This window comes from Martes martes (assembly GCF_963455335.1).
Source record: "Martes martes genome assembly, chromosome: 17".
Lineage (NCBI taxonomy): Eukaryota > Metazoa > Chordata > Mammalia > Carnivora > Mustelidae > Martes > Martes martes.
The window spans coordinates 18046650-18060601 of record NC_137905.1 but is presented as its reverse complement, the minus strand read 5'-3'; the positions used below and the strand labels follow the sequence as shown (position 1 = coordinate 18060601).

Here is a 13952-nt window from a genome sequence, read left to right as displayed (position 1 = left end):
AACTCAGGAAACCTTCTTTACTCACCCCTTCACCAAGACTAGGGTAAGAATCCTGACTTTTCTTACCACATTCAGAGTGTACCTTTATTACTGTAACCACCACACTTTATTTTATATATATATATATATATATATATATATATGTATATATATATACTTATTATTATAATGAACTGTTTGTATTTGCCTTTCATCCGCAGACCGAGGATAAGAGTATCCTTTCATCATTAACTCAGTAACCCAAAGTGCATGGCACATCAGGACCCAGCAGATGATTGTTGAACTGAGCTATATTTTTTTGTAGGCATAGCATTTGTCTTTAGTATCTCTTGTGCACAAGGGTAGCCATTATCTAGTTACCAGACTGGAAAATAATAGTCACAATTAAGACGGTGTTTGATTGAGCCTTTTCAGATATCTTTACAGACTAGATGAAGTCATGCTAACTGTGAAGATACTTGTGAGAGAAGGCTTTAGGGGCACCTGGGTGGCTCAGTTGTTGAGTGACTCCTTCGGCTCAGGTCATGATCTCAGGTCCTGAGATGGAGCCCCGCTTTGGGCTCTCTGCTCAGTGGGGAGCCTGCTTCCCCCTCCATCTCTGCCTGCTGCTCTGCCTACTTGTGATCTCTCTCTCTCTGTGTCAAATGAATAAATAAAATCTTAAAAAAAAAAAAAAAAGGAAAGAATGCTTTAGAATACTGCACATCAGACTGGAGTGAGAGCTTTAGTAGCAGTTGGGGTTCTCCCCCAGGTGAACAATTCACTTGAGAGGAAGAGACAGATCTTTGGGTGACACAAACATGGAAAGCCTAGAAAATACATTCAAAGACCATCAGTGTCTAAAAAGATCTTGGCAAGCCAAGAAATCCAAGTCTAGTAGGGATAAATTAATCTAATAAGTGCTGGAGAAAAAATACGTAAGTGCAGTGTAGGAGTTTGAATTTGGCGGTAGGAAATGTAGTGGACTGAGGGAAACTGCAGTACACTAAGTGTTAAGTCATATTGTGCAGTTGCCCCAGAAAACTTTTATTAGCAGACGCAGTGTCTTCACATAAGGTGGCAAGAGCCTTAGTCACTCTCTACCATGCTGGGTCATTTCCCACCTGGGCTATTCAGATCTGGGCTTGGTACATTTGGAGGGATATGGTCACATTGGAGAAATGTTCGAAGAAGAGTGGGCAGGAAGGCTAATAAAATACTGTGTAAGAGGTAGATGCAGAACTGGGGAGGCTAGCCAACAGAAGAGGAGACACCCGCAAACATAGCTGTTTTTAAACATCTGGATGCCACTCAAGAGCAGAGGACTGCTCAAGATTTTTTGGATTGGTGGGCTGCAAGGGGTAGTTCTTAAACCACTGATGGGATACTATAAGGAGGCAGATTTCATCTATCATGAAGAGCTTATCCAGCAGCATTGACTATCCAGAGATTAAATGGATTACTTCGTGAGGGAGTGAGTTTCCCATTACCTAAGGTATATAAGCAGAAATTGGCTACCACTTGGTGGAGGTGCTCTCAGAGGATTTTCAAACATCACTTGACAGAATAAACTGTGGGGCCTGCTAACTCAGTTAGCCCAAGATCTATCTTCCCATTTTTTTGGTCATGGGTACATATTTTATTTTCATAATGGAAGTCAGAAAAATATTCCCTTTGCCAATAAGCTTGTGATACTAGATACATTAAATATTGTTTATATACTTTCTGACTTGAATTACTTTTAACTGTAAATTGTTTCTTTCAATAGATGGACGACCTCAGTGGGAGGTAGAAGGGAAAATAATCAGGGAAAAATGTCAAGGGGTAAGAAATTTACTTTATTTCTTTTTAAATACTTAAGAAGCATGATGAGAAGATTGGATAATGCCACTTTATGTTATGTTATACACTTTATGTATGAAAGAAAAGTAAATTCGAATTTTTAGAAGTTTGGACATGAGATAGGTACTTTCCTGACACTAAAATTAAATTTAAGATAGATAAACAATTGGTGTCTTTCCCTTTTATTAGAAGGTTCTTACTGATGTTATCATTAAATTTTTTCTCTGAATGCAGTGAAGAAATCAAATAAATTCAGTAAAGAACATATATAATGGGCAAAAAGTAGGGGGGAGAACAAACCCTCATGGGTTTGTGTATTTAGGATTATTTGCATCTTTTCAACATTAAGCCTTCCAGGATTCACCACTGAACGCTGTGGTCCCTTCATCCTGGTTGGATTGGTGATGGAATCTTCTGGGGGTAGAGAATAACACTGTGCAGTGCTCTCCAGAGACCTGGAGAAATTAGATTAAGGATTGCAATTGGTTTGAGCTAACAGTTTTCACTCTGCTTGTGTAAAATTATTTTTTATGTAGGAATGGATTTTGTATATTGCCAGTTTAGAACATTTTGAATGTGAAATTTAAGAAATCTAAACTATAACACAGCTCAAGAAATATTAAACCTGACTGAAAATCAGAGTAGACTTCCACTTAAGATCAATAGCAACATGTAATATTCAGTAGTGCAGAGTATCTCACTACGTAGTATATAAGACTTTTTATTTCTCCTACAACTAGAACCCAGTTGGATGACTAAAAAGTAATTTCTCCTTTAGTGGCTTACTTTAAAGAATTTATCTCTGTTGAGACTAGAGTTTCATAGAGTAAATCTCCAGATGACTTATATGACCAATTGATGTGCATAATTATCTATGATGGAAGAGACTGTGTAGTTAAGGCTCAAGAGTCATGGTGAGTTTAGCAGGTGCATTTCATTTTTAGTTCTGAGTGTAACACAATCTCACTTTCCATGCTCCTTAGGCTCACATTGTCCTTGAAGTTCCTCCATATCATAACCCAGCAGTTACAGCTGCAGTGCAGGTGCACTTTTATCTTTGCAATGGCAAGAGGAAAAAAAGCCAGTCTCAACGTTTTACTTACACACCAGGTATGGGAAGTTGTGATGGTTTACTATAGATCTTGCTTTCATAATGAATAAAAAATTGTTTGATGAAACCTATATGGCAGTGTTTAAGGTAGAGTGCTTATAATCAATAAAAATACCAACATATGCCAATCTGTCAAGTTTGTGTTGACTTTTAAATTTAGATGTGGTATTAGTTGTTATTTTGTAGTTATTTATTATAAGAAAATCAGAAGATTGAATATAAGTTTTAAATCTGTTTTTCAGTAGCTACCAGAAATCACCAGCACTACACTAAGGGCAGGTGTTTGTGAATATGTGTGAAGTCCCCTTGTGTCCTTAGCAGTGCAGGAAGGTAGTGTGTTTATCTTAACCATTTCCAGTCAGATGAAAAATCTCCCACTAGATTTTCATTTGGCCAGTAGTGACTATAGCATACTGTGGGCCGTGGGGAATATAAAGTTGTTGCCAGAGTTTCTGGTTGTATAGATGCACTCTAACAAAGCTTCTGTACCACTTTCTGCAATAGTTCAAATGGTGTAACTTTCCAGGTCTTGGTTGTGACACATAAATATTATATGCAGTAATCACGCTGATGGTTACATAGAGAACAAATCTTTATAGATCTGTTTTAGGCACTGTATTAGTCATCAGAGCATATGATAATAAAAAAATCATAGTGAACTTTACTCTTCAAAACTTATTCTTGCAAAAACTTTTTTCCTTAAGATTTATTTGTTTATTTTAGAGAGAGAGAGAGAATCTCAAGTATGCTCCCCACTGAACTCCAAGCTTGACACGGGGCTTGATCCCACAACCCTGAGATCATGACTTGAGCCAAAATCAGGAGTTGAACACCTAACTAACTAAGCCACCCAGACATCCCCTCTTGCAAAAACTTTTAAACGGTTTATAGTTAATGAAAATAATGAACACTTAAATTTGAAAGGGTACTGGTTATGAATGATCATTTGTCATTCATATTCTTTAAAGCCTGACTATATTTCACTTTTATCCTCTAAAAGCATTTATAGGGGTGCCTGGGTGGTTCAGTGGGTTAAAGCCTCTGCCTTCAGCTCAGGTCATGATCTCGGGGTCCTGGGATCGAGCCCCGCATCAGGCTTTCTGCTTGGCGGGGAACCTGCTTCTCCCTCTCTCTCTCCCTGCCTCTCTGCCTACTTGTAATCTCTCTGTCAAATAAATGAATAAAATCTTTAAAAGAGAAAAAAAAAGCATTTATATTCCCAAATCTGAAAATTAATATTACTTGATCATGTTAATATATTACTTGGTAATAAAATACTTCAGATAGTTTTCAAATAGAATACAAACATTCTGAAAGATTTTGGTTAGCCTTTTCAGTATTAATTCCTTAAGTATTTAAGGGTGCCCGCCAGTTGGGTGAAACCTATCTCATTTCCTTTATCATGAAACTTATAATCCAGGGGGACAAACAGAAGTTAATGAATCGCTAAATAAATTAGCTACTAACTAATTTGTAATTAGAAACTGCAGGGCTCTGTAGGAAAGGGATACGATGCTATAGGTGAAAATAACAGAGGGACCCTTGCCTAGGCTAACAGGTTGAGAAAAGGCTTTTATGTGAAAGTAATACTTGAGTTGATAACTGGAAAATAATAATAGTTTATAGACATGTTGTGTATGTGTGTATATATATACACACACACATATATATATACATACATATGGTACTGTTCTAAGCCCTTTTTCTCTTTATTCTTTTGAACTCATAATAGATGTATGAGATAGGTTATTACCTTATTTTATAGATGAAGAAACTGAATAGCTAAGTATTATGTCCACAGTCTTAGAACATTTAAATCTTACAGCTAAATGTCATGCATAGGCAATCTGGTTCCAGAGTCTGGGCACTAACTCTTGTGCTAGAGTACATCTCAGGTTTGTTCATTGATTTAGCAGACATATTGAACATTTAGTGTGTGCCAGGTGCTATTCTAAGCAGTTTATACATAATAACTAATTTATTCTCTTATAATCCTGTAAAGTAGGTAATAATTGCCCTTTCCATTTTGCATATGAGTGAACCAAGGTCACACAACTAATAAGTGGTGGAGGTGAGATTTGAATCCAGGCAATCTGGCTGTAGAATCTATACTGTTAATAACTGTCTTAGAGAAAGTGAGGGAGAACATTTCAGATAAAGTCAACAGCTTGTGCAAAGGTCTTGTGGTTGGTTGGATATAAAAGAACTTCAGTTGGTTAAGTGTCCAACTCTTGATTTTGGCTCAAATCATGATCTCAGGGTCATGGGATCCAGCCCTGCATTGGGCTCCATGCTCAGCGTGGAGTCACCTTGTCCCTTTCCCTCTGCTCCTTCCCCATTCTCTTACTCTCTCTCAAATAAATACATAATAAAATCTTTAGAGAAAAAAAAAAGAGGGTGCCTCAGTTAAGCGTCTGACTCTTGGATTTTGGCTGAGTTCATGATCTTGAGGTTTTGAAGTGATTCCCTGCTTCAGGCTCCATGTTGGGTATGGAGCCTGCTTAACATTCTCTCTCCCTCTCCCCTGTCTCTATTCTTTAATAAAAAAAGAAAAAGTTGTGGGGCGCCTGGGTGGCTCAGTGGTATAAGCCTCTGCCTTTGGCTCAGGTCATGATCTCAGGGTCCTGGGATCGAGCCCTGTGTCAGGCTTTCTGCTCAGCAGAGAGCCTGCTTGTCCCTCTCTGCCTGCCTGCTTCTCTGCCTACTTGTGATCTCCCTCTCTGTCAAATAAATAAATTTAAAAAAAAAAAGTTCTAAGAAATGAGCTTTAACAGAGAGGTAACGTGATCAAATTTGTATTGCAAAAACCACTTTCAGAGCGCCTAACTAGCTCAGTCAGTAGAGCTGTGACTCTTGATCTTGGGGTTGTGAGTTCTTTTTTTTTTAAGATTTTATTTATTTATTTGAAGGACAGAGATGACAAGTAGGCAGAGAGGCAGGCAGAGAGAGAGGAAAGGAAGCAGGCTCCCTGCTGAGAAGAGAGCCCGATGTGGGGCTCTATCCCAGGACCCTGGGAGCATGACCTGAGCTGAAGGCAGAAGCTTTAACCCACTGAGCCACCCAGGTGCCCCTGGGGGTTGTGAGTTCTATTCTCATGTTGGGCATGGAGCCTACTTTAAAAATCCTTTTCCCTGCAATATGTGCATGTATCAAATTAACTTGTGGTACACCTTAAATTTTACACAGTGTTATGTGTCAAATATATTCAGTTAAAAGAAAGTTTAAACTAAAAATCATTTCCCCCATATTTCTCCTATCTTATTATAAGGTATCAATGACCAGTTTAGTCTTTTCTTCAAATTACTAACTATGGAGAGTGAGATTTATATGGCAGAGGCCCAAAAAGGTTAAAAAGTGATTCAGATAGTTAGTGTTTTGATTATATAGGGGAGACAGCATTAATGATAATAAAGAATATCAGGGAAGGAATAAAATTTAAAATATAAAAGTTGGAATGGGCCATAGTCGGGAGAAGGAACAGGAGGGGAAAGGTAAGGATGAACAAGATGGTATATATTCGACTGGTTTATACATTTAGTAGGGGAGAGTTTAGGGAGTTTCCATATGATAGCGTCAACTTTTTTTTCTTTAAAGAATAACATGGAATCTTCTGTTGTGAGCAGAGGGGAGTGTGGGTGATTTGGCAGTTTGAAGAATGTAGACAAGTTTGAAATAGTTGTTGTAAAGAAAGGGCAGAGTAAGTTACCACAGGAACATAATAGGATTCTAGGCATGATCAGAAAACACCTTTGATGCTGATATTCATGAATTTATAAATATTAATTTGCCCTGTTGTGTAACTTTCTTAAATAGCACTCAGATTCAGACATGCAGTCCAAGAATGTTAACAAATGCTGTGAAGATGGGAGACTGTAGAATCTAACCTCAAAGAGAAGGGAGAGGGCTTCTGGAATTGTTTAAAAATAAAAAAAGCAGGGGTGCCTGGGTGGCTTAGTGGGTTAAACCCTCTGCCTTCAGCTCAGGTCATGATCTCAGGGTCCTGGGATCAAGCCCCGCATCGGGCTCTCTGCTCAGCGGGGAGCCTGCTTCCTCCTCTCCCTGCCTGCCTCTCTGCCTACTTGTAATCTCTCTGTCAAATTAAAAAAAAAAAAAAAGACTTCTAAAAAATAAATAAATAAAATAAAAAAGCAATAGAAGAGGATCAGCCGATTAGAGGTTTTCATTTTTACTGTCTTAGTAATAGTAACTGAACAGGCAAAGAGTAGTAACTGAACAGGCTTATAATGCCTTTACATTATCAGCTCATGAGTTGGGAGGATAGTATAAAGGCAGAACCCTAGAGGGCATTATATATGAGAATGGCAATCGCTGGGGGCCCCAGAGTACAGAAGGAATATTGGATTGGACTATCAGCTGTCATCACTGGCCTTACGATTGACAATATACAAATCAGGTGGCACACACAAAACAAAGACTCAAGAAGTGTTTGGGGGCGCCTGGGTGGCTCAGTTGGTTAAGTGTCCCTCTCAAAGTTTTGGCTTAGGTCATGATCTCAGGGTTGTGGGATTGAGTCCTGGGTCAGACTCTGTGCTCAGTGCGGAGTCTGCTGTAGATTGTCTCTGTCTCCCGCTCTATCCTTCCTCCCTCCCCGTCTTCCCCTTTCTCCCTCCCCACCTCTGCCAATGTTCCTCTGTCTCTCTCTCAAATAAATAAATAAATAATCTTTCTTTTTTTTTTTTTTTTTTTTTAAGTGGGCAGTCCTTGGGGCGCCTGGGTGGCTCAGTGGGTTAAAGCCTCTGCCTTCAGCTCGGGTCATGATCCCAGGGTCCTGGGATCGAGCCCCGCATCGGGCTCTCCGCTCCGTGGAGAGCCTGCTTTCTTCTCTCTCTGTCTACTTGTGATCTCTGTCTGTCAAGTGAATAAATAAAATCTTTTAAAAAAAAAGTGGGCAGTCCTTGTTCTGGCTGATTACTGTCTTTTCTCTGTAGTATTTGGCTTTTGTCATTTTTTTCTAAAATGGAGTTTTGAATAAAATTTTTATAAAAGCAGATATGTTACTGTGAATGTATTTATTTTGTGTGTGTGTGTGTGAATTTATTTTTAAAAAAAGACAAGTTAAGGGGCGTCTAGGTGGCTCCGTCAGTTAGGTCTCTAACTCTTGATTTCGGCTCAGGGTGATCTCAGGGTCCTGGGATTAAGACCTGTGTCAGTTCTGCACTTGGCGCAGAATCTGCTTGTCTGTCTCCCTCTGCACCTCCCCTGCTCACAAACATGTTTTCTTTCTCTCAAATAAATAAAATCTTTGGGGGAAGAAAAGGAAAAAAATAGATAAGTTGAAAAAATATTTTCAAACATCCTAATTGTCTTCTGCTCTGAAACTGTCATTCTATCTTTCTGGTTCTTTTTGATCCATTTATAGCACAACATTTTAAAATAAAAATGGGACCAAAATATATGTAGTATACTAATTTTATGACCTCAACATTTTTATTTTTCTTCATGAGCAGATAAAGCTTTACAGAATTTCAAAAGAAAGAATTCGAGTGTGTGATACTTACGTTAGAGTTACATTTGTCTTATTAATTTGTATGATTATTTATATTAAAGATTTTTGTCTTATTGTGACAATTCTTTTTAAATTTTGCTTATAAAAATTTTAGATATTCAGCAACACCTGTGTGGCTCAGTTGGTTAAGTGTCTGCCTTCGGCTCAGGTCATGATCCCAGGGTCCTGGCATAAAGCAGGATTGAACCCCATCTTGGGCTCCCTGGAGCATACTACTTTCTCTCCCTCTGCCCCTTTCCACCACCTTGGACTCTCTCTCTATTGCAAATAAATAAAATCTTTAAAAAAATTTTTTAAAGATTTTATTTATTTATTTGACAGAGGTCACAAGTAGGCAGAGGGGCAGGTGGTGGTGGGGAGCAGGCTCCCCGCTGAGCAGAGAGCCCAGTGTGGGGCTCAATCCCAGGACTCTGAGATCATGACCTGAACTGAAGGCAGAGGCCTAACCCACTGAGCCACCCAGGTGCCCCATAAAGTCTTTATTAAAAAATTAAAAAATAATTTTACATATTCAGAAGTCACTTGTTTTTTATTAAAGAATACGACATTTTGTTACCTTTTTGACAATAGGGTATTCCTAGCCATAGGAATCTGACCAATATCAATATCCAGTGAAAGAATAATCAGTTGCAAATGGCTGTTTTGAGTTTGTTGTTTTTTGTTTTAGTTTTTATTATTGAAGTATAGTTGACATACAATGGTATGTTAGTTTCAGGTATAATAACTTTTTTTTAAATTGGAAATTGTATTTAGCATAAGTTGTCCCATAGTCAGTTTACATTCTGAAGTTGAGATTGAGCATATTTAACACAAAGGTAGAGTTAGTCTGTTTCTAAAATTCAAGTCATTTTAGATATTATAAGTTCTTTTTAGCTGTATTTCTCTCTAAATAAGAATAAATAATCCTAGACCAGCAAAGAGGGCTTAGTAGATTTGGTACGGTTGGAGTCTTAATCCCTTATAGACAAAAAGTGATAGTTGATTTGGCAAAGTGGAAATATACTCAATTTAGGAAAGCAGAACTCTGAATCTGAGTGTACATAAAAAGAAGGATTGAATTATCCAATAAAAAGGTGAATTTAAGCTGTAGTTCTCAGTCCCTCTGTGTCCTTTTTAGTGCATGATAACCAACCACTTATGTAACCAAGGACCTTACCTCCCCCATTCAGGATTAATTAAGTGGTGAGAGGCTTTCTTGAATATTCTCCCTCCTTTATATGGAAAGGTCATCCTGCGTATGGCATTTACTGTGGCTTTCCTGGGACCAGAGTAGGAACTGAAGTAGAAAAGGGAAAAAGAATCCAGTTGTACAGGGAGAAAGTTATAGTTGTGCCAAAGTCAGAAGAAAAGAAAGTACATGACGACATAAGAGAGGTCAGAGTTGTTAGACACATACTTGAAATACCTGAGTGAGAATAAGAAACTGGATGGAGGCCTGGTTTGGGAATGTTAGCATTGGGACAGAAGCAATAAGAAGACTGGTAATATGCTTTCTCTGTTTTAAGGGTTGTCCTGTTAAGGGTGGGCTCACTTACAGCTTGCCAGATTTAGAGACTAACACAGTGATGAATGATGAGCCCATTCCATTCTTGCTAGGACACCAGAGAAAAGTGTCAAGCTCAAATGCACCCCCCAAAACAAGTGCTCCATTAATTACCTACTATACAATGCATATAGTCTCAGAGCTGTTCTAATTCTTACTTAATTTCCTCAGATTGAGTCCATGCTTATATGAAGAGACTTGTGATTGACAGGGGTTCGGTAAATGGTCAGATGAGGTTTGACTGTGCTTTGGTTCTCATTGTTATTTTCTTTTACATAAAATGAAGTTCTTACATTTTAGTGAGGATGATGAAAATTTTAGTTATGTTAAAGTAGTATAAATGAAGAAGGGACAATGAGGTGTGAATTCAGGAAAATTTTATTTTTTTAAGATTATAAATTTTTCTATTTTTCTTTTTTTTTTTTTTAAAGATTTTATTTATTTATTTGTCAGAGAAACCAGTGGGATGGGCAGAGGGAGAAGCAGGCTCCCCGCTGAGCAGGGAGCCTGATGTGGGACTCGATCCCAGGACTCTGGGATCATGACCTGAGCCGAAGGCAGACACCTGACTATCCAAGCCATCCATGCATCCCAAAAATTTATTTTTAGAAAGAGCAAGCAAGAGCAAGAGCAGCGGGGGAGGGAAAGGGACAACCAGACTTGAGTGCGGGCTCAATCCTAGCAGCCACAAATCAGAAATCAAGAGTTGTGTTGGTCAACAAACTGACCCACCCAGCCACCCCAGTGAAATTATTTTTAAAGGAGTTATAGCACTTTAATAAGAAGATAAAGTAGATAATTTTTAGAAAAGTGTACTGAAGTGTTTCCCAAGGGAAACAATGAAATCATTTGTTTTGACACACAGAAAATTAACTGATGGTTTTCTGTTTTGCTAAACATTAAAACAAGCAAAATGCATTCATTTTCTACATGAAGCAGTCCTTTCAACCGGTTGATTTATCTAAAATCGTGGACTTGCTACTTTTTTGATGTGATAAAGGATTGTGTTTGTTATTCATAACCTCTACTTGTGTGATGGAATGGTGAAGTTGAATCTTTCTTGGTAATACAGTATAGTGATTAAAAGCATGGACTTTGGGGGCACCTGGGTGGCTGTCGGTTAAGTGCCTGGCTTTGGGTCAGGTCATGATCTCAGGGCTCTGGGATCGAGCCCTAACCAGGGAGCCTGCTTCTCCTTCTCCCTCTGCCCCATCACCCTCTCCCCCCAGCGTGTACACGTTCTCTCTCTCTCTCTCTCTCTCTCTCACACACACACACACACACACACACACAAAAAGCATGGGCTCTGGAGGCAGAAAAACCTGGATTCAGGTCCTTACGATGCTACTTAACTACTGTGAGATCTTAGTGCCTTTATTCTCTTCTGTATACTCATCTATAAGGCAGGAGTAATAATAATAATCCCTATCTCAGAAAGGTTGTTTTGAGTAAATTAGAACTTTCGGGTGCAAATGACAAAAACTCAACTCAAACTAGCTTAACAAAAAAAATTATTGGCTCATGTAACTGGAGGATTAAGTGCAATGCTGGCTTTAGACATGCTTCAGCTCAAGCAGTGTGATCTTAGGGCTTAAGGTTTCTCTTCATCTTAACACTGTTTTTCTTTCTGTTGGCTTTAGATTTTGAGCATGCTTTCACCACATGGCATCTCTACATTTGTTTCATCTTCATAATTAGTGATCCTAGAGAGAAGAGCTGGTGCCTCCCTTCTTCTACACACACATCCATCTAGATTGATCCTGGGATCACACTCACATCTTTGGTTCGGTCCTGTTGCGTTTGTAGGAGTTCTTATGTATTCTGGATATTAAACCCTTTTCAGAAGTAATTATTTGCAAATACTTTTTCCATTCTGTGGGTTATCTTTTCACTCTCTTGATGGTGTCTTTCAATAGGCAGAAGTTTTTCATTTTGATGAAAGCCATTTTGTTTTTCTTTTGTTGTCTATACTTTCAGTGTACATAGTGCTAAACAAACCATTGCCAAATACAGTGTCATGAAGCTATTGCCCTTTGTTTTCTTCCAAGAGTTTTGTAGTTTTGCTCTTATGTTTAGGTCTTTGATCCACTTGAGTTAATTTTCGTGTGTGATTTTCAGATAAGGTTCCATCTTCATTATTTTGAACGTGATACCCAGTTGTCTCAGTACCATTTGTTGAAGCGACTGTTTAGTTGACTGTATGTTGAAGGGTTTGTTTTGGTCTCTATTCTATTGGTCTATATGTCTATCCTTAGGCCAGGATCATGTAGTTATGATTGCTGTAGCTTTGTGGTAAGTTTTGAAATTACAAAGTGCGATTCCTCTGTCTTTGCACTTTTTCAAGATTGTTTTGACTATTTGGGGTCCCTTGGGATTCCATATAAATTATAGGATGGGTCTATTTCTGCAAAAAAAATATTGCTGGGATTTTGGGATTAAATCTGAAAATTGTGTGGGGGAGGGGAGTGTTGTGTTCTTAGCAGTTAATTAAGTCATCCAGTCCATGAACCTGGAATATTGTTCCATGTATTTAGGTCTTCTTTCATTTCCTTGGCAGTGTTCTGTGGATTTCACTATGTAAGTCTTGCTTACCTTGGCCAAATTTGTTCTTTAGGGAACAAATTTATTTTTTGATGCTATTGTAAATGAAATTGTTTTCTGTTTTTGGCAGACTCGTTTATTTTTTATTTAAATTCAATTAATTTGGGACTCCTGGGTGGCTTAGTCAGTTAAGCATCTGCCTTCTGCTTGGGTCATGATCCCAGGGTCTCCTTGCTCAATGGGGAGCCTGCTTCTCCCTCTGCCTGCAGCTCTTCCTGCTTGTGCTCTCTCTCTCTGACAAATAAATAAAATCTTTGGAAAAAATTCAACTAATTAACATATAATGTAGTATTGGTTTCTGAGGAAGAGGTCAGTGATTCATCAGTCTTATGTAATACCAGTGCTTATTATATCACGTGCCCTCCTTAATGTCCATCACCCAGTTACCCCATACCCGCACCCACCTCCTCTCCAGCAACCCTCAGTTTGTTTCCTATGATTAAGAGCCTCTTATGGTTTGTTTCCCTCTCTGCTTTCATCTTGTTTTATTTTTTCCTCTCTTCCCCTATAATCCTCTGTTTATATGATGTCTGTTTTGTTTCTTAAATTCCATGTATGAGTGAAATCATATGATAATTATCTTTCTCTGATTGACTTATGAAATCATTTTCTTAATTTCCTTTCCAGATTATTTATTGCTAGTTTATAGAAATGTAATTTATTTCTACATGTTGAATTTGTTTATTGTCTCCAACAGGTTTTTTGTGCATTCCAATACTTTTTTGATCCCTCATTATTCCTCTTATAATATGTATCTGATGATGGTTGAGGATCTTTGTAAACTAGATCATTGTAAACTAGAAGCTCTATGAATATTAGATTAGATCCGTAGTGTTTGATGCAAAATGCAAAACCAGGTGACCAGCAGATATCAGATCAGAGATCTCAAATTCAAGGCTTTTTAAAAAGATTTTATTTATTTCTTTGAGAAAGAGCATAAGCAAGTGAGCACAATCAAGGGAGCAGCACAGGGAGAAGGCAAAGCAGGCTCCCCGCTGGCAGGAAGCCCCATGCAGAGCTCAATCTCAGGACCCTGAGATCATGACCCGAGCAGAGGGAAGCTGCTTAACAGACTGAGCCACCAGGCACCTGTCAAATTTAAAGCTTTTTATTAGGCCTTAGAGCTTTGGGGAGGTTTTAAAAAATCATTTATTTTTGAATAGATAATGTATATACCTGGTTGAAAACACTCAAAAGACACAGAAGCTTACATAGTAAAAAGTAAATCTGGTTCTTGCTCTTACCCCTAGTCACCTAGTTTCCATTCCCAGCAGTAAACACAGTAGTATCAGTTTCATGACATCTTTCTGGAGATATCCATACCTATGTAAGCAAAAACATACACATAT

At 38.3% G+C, this 13952-nt stretch overlaps 1 protein-coding gene across 1 annotated transcript in view; it reads left to right on the top strand.

Annotated features, from left to right (window-relative positions):
- Positions 1-13952, top strand: part of NFATC3 (nuclear factor of activated T cells 3) — a 125597-nt gene that overhangs the window by 81640 nt on the left and 30005 nt on the right. The window contains 2 exon segments of the mRNA XM_080828223.1: positions 1748-1803; positions 2805-2931. Of these exon segments, the coding sequence (XP_080684349.1) occupies positions 1748-1803; positions 2805-2931 (183 nt within the window).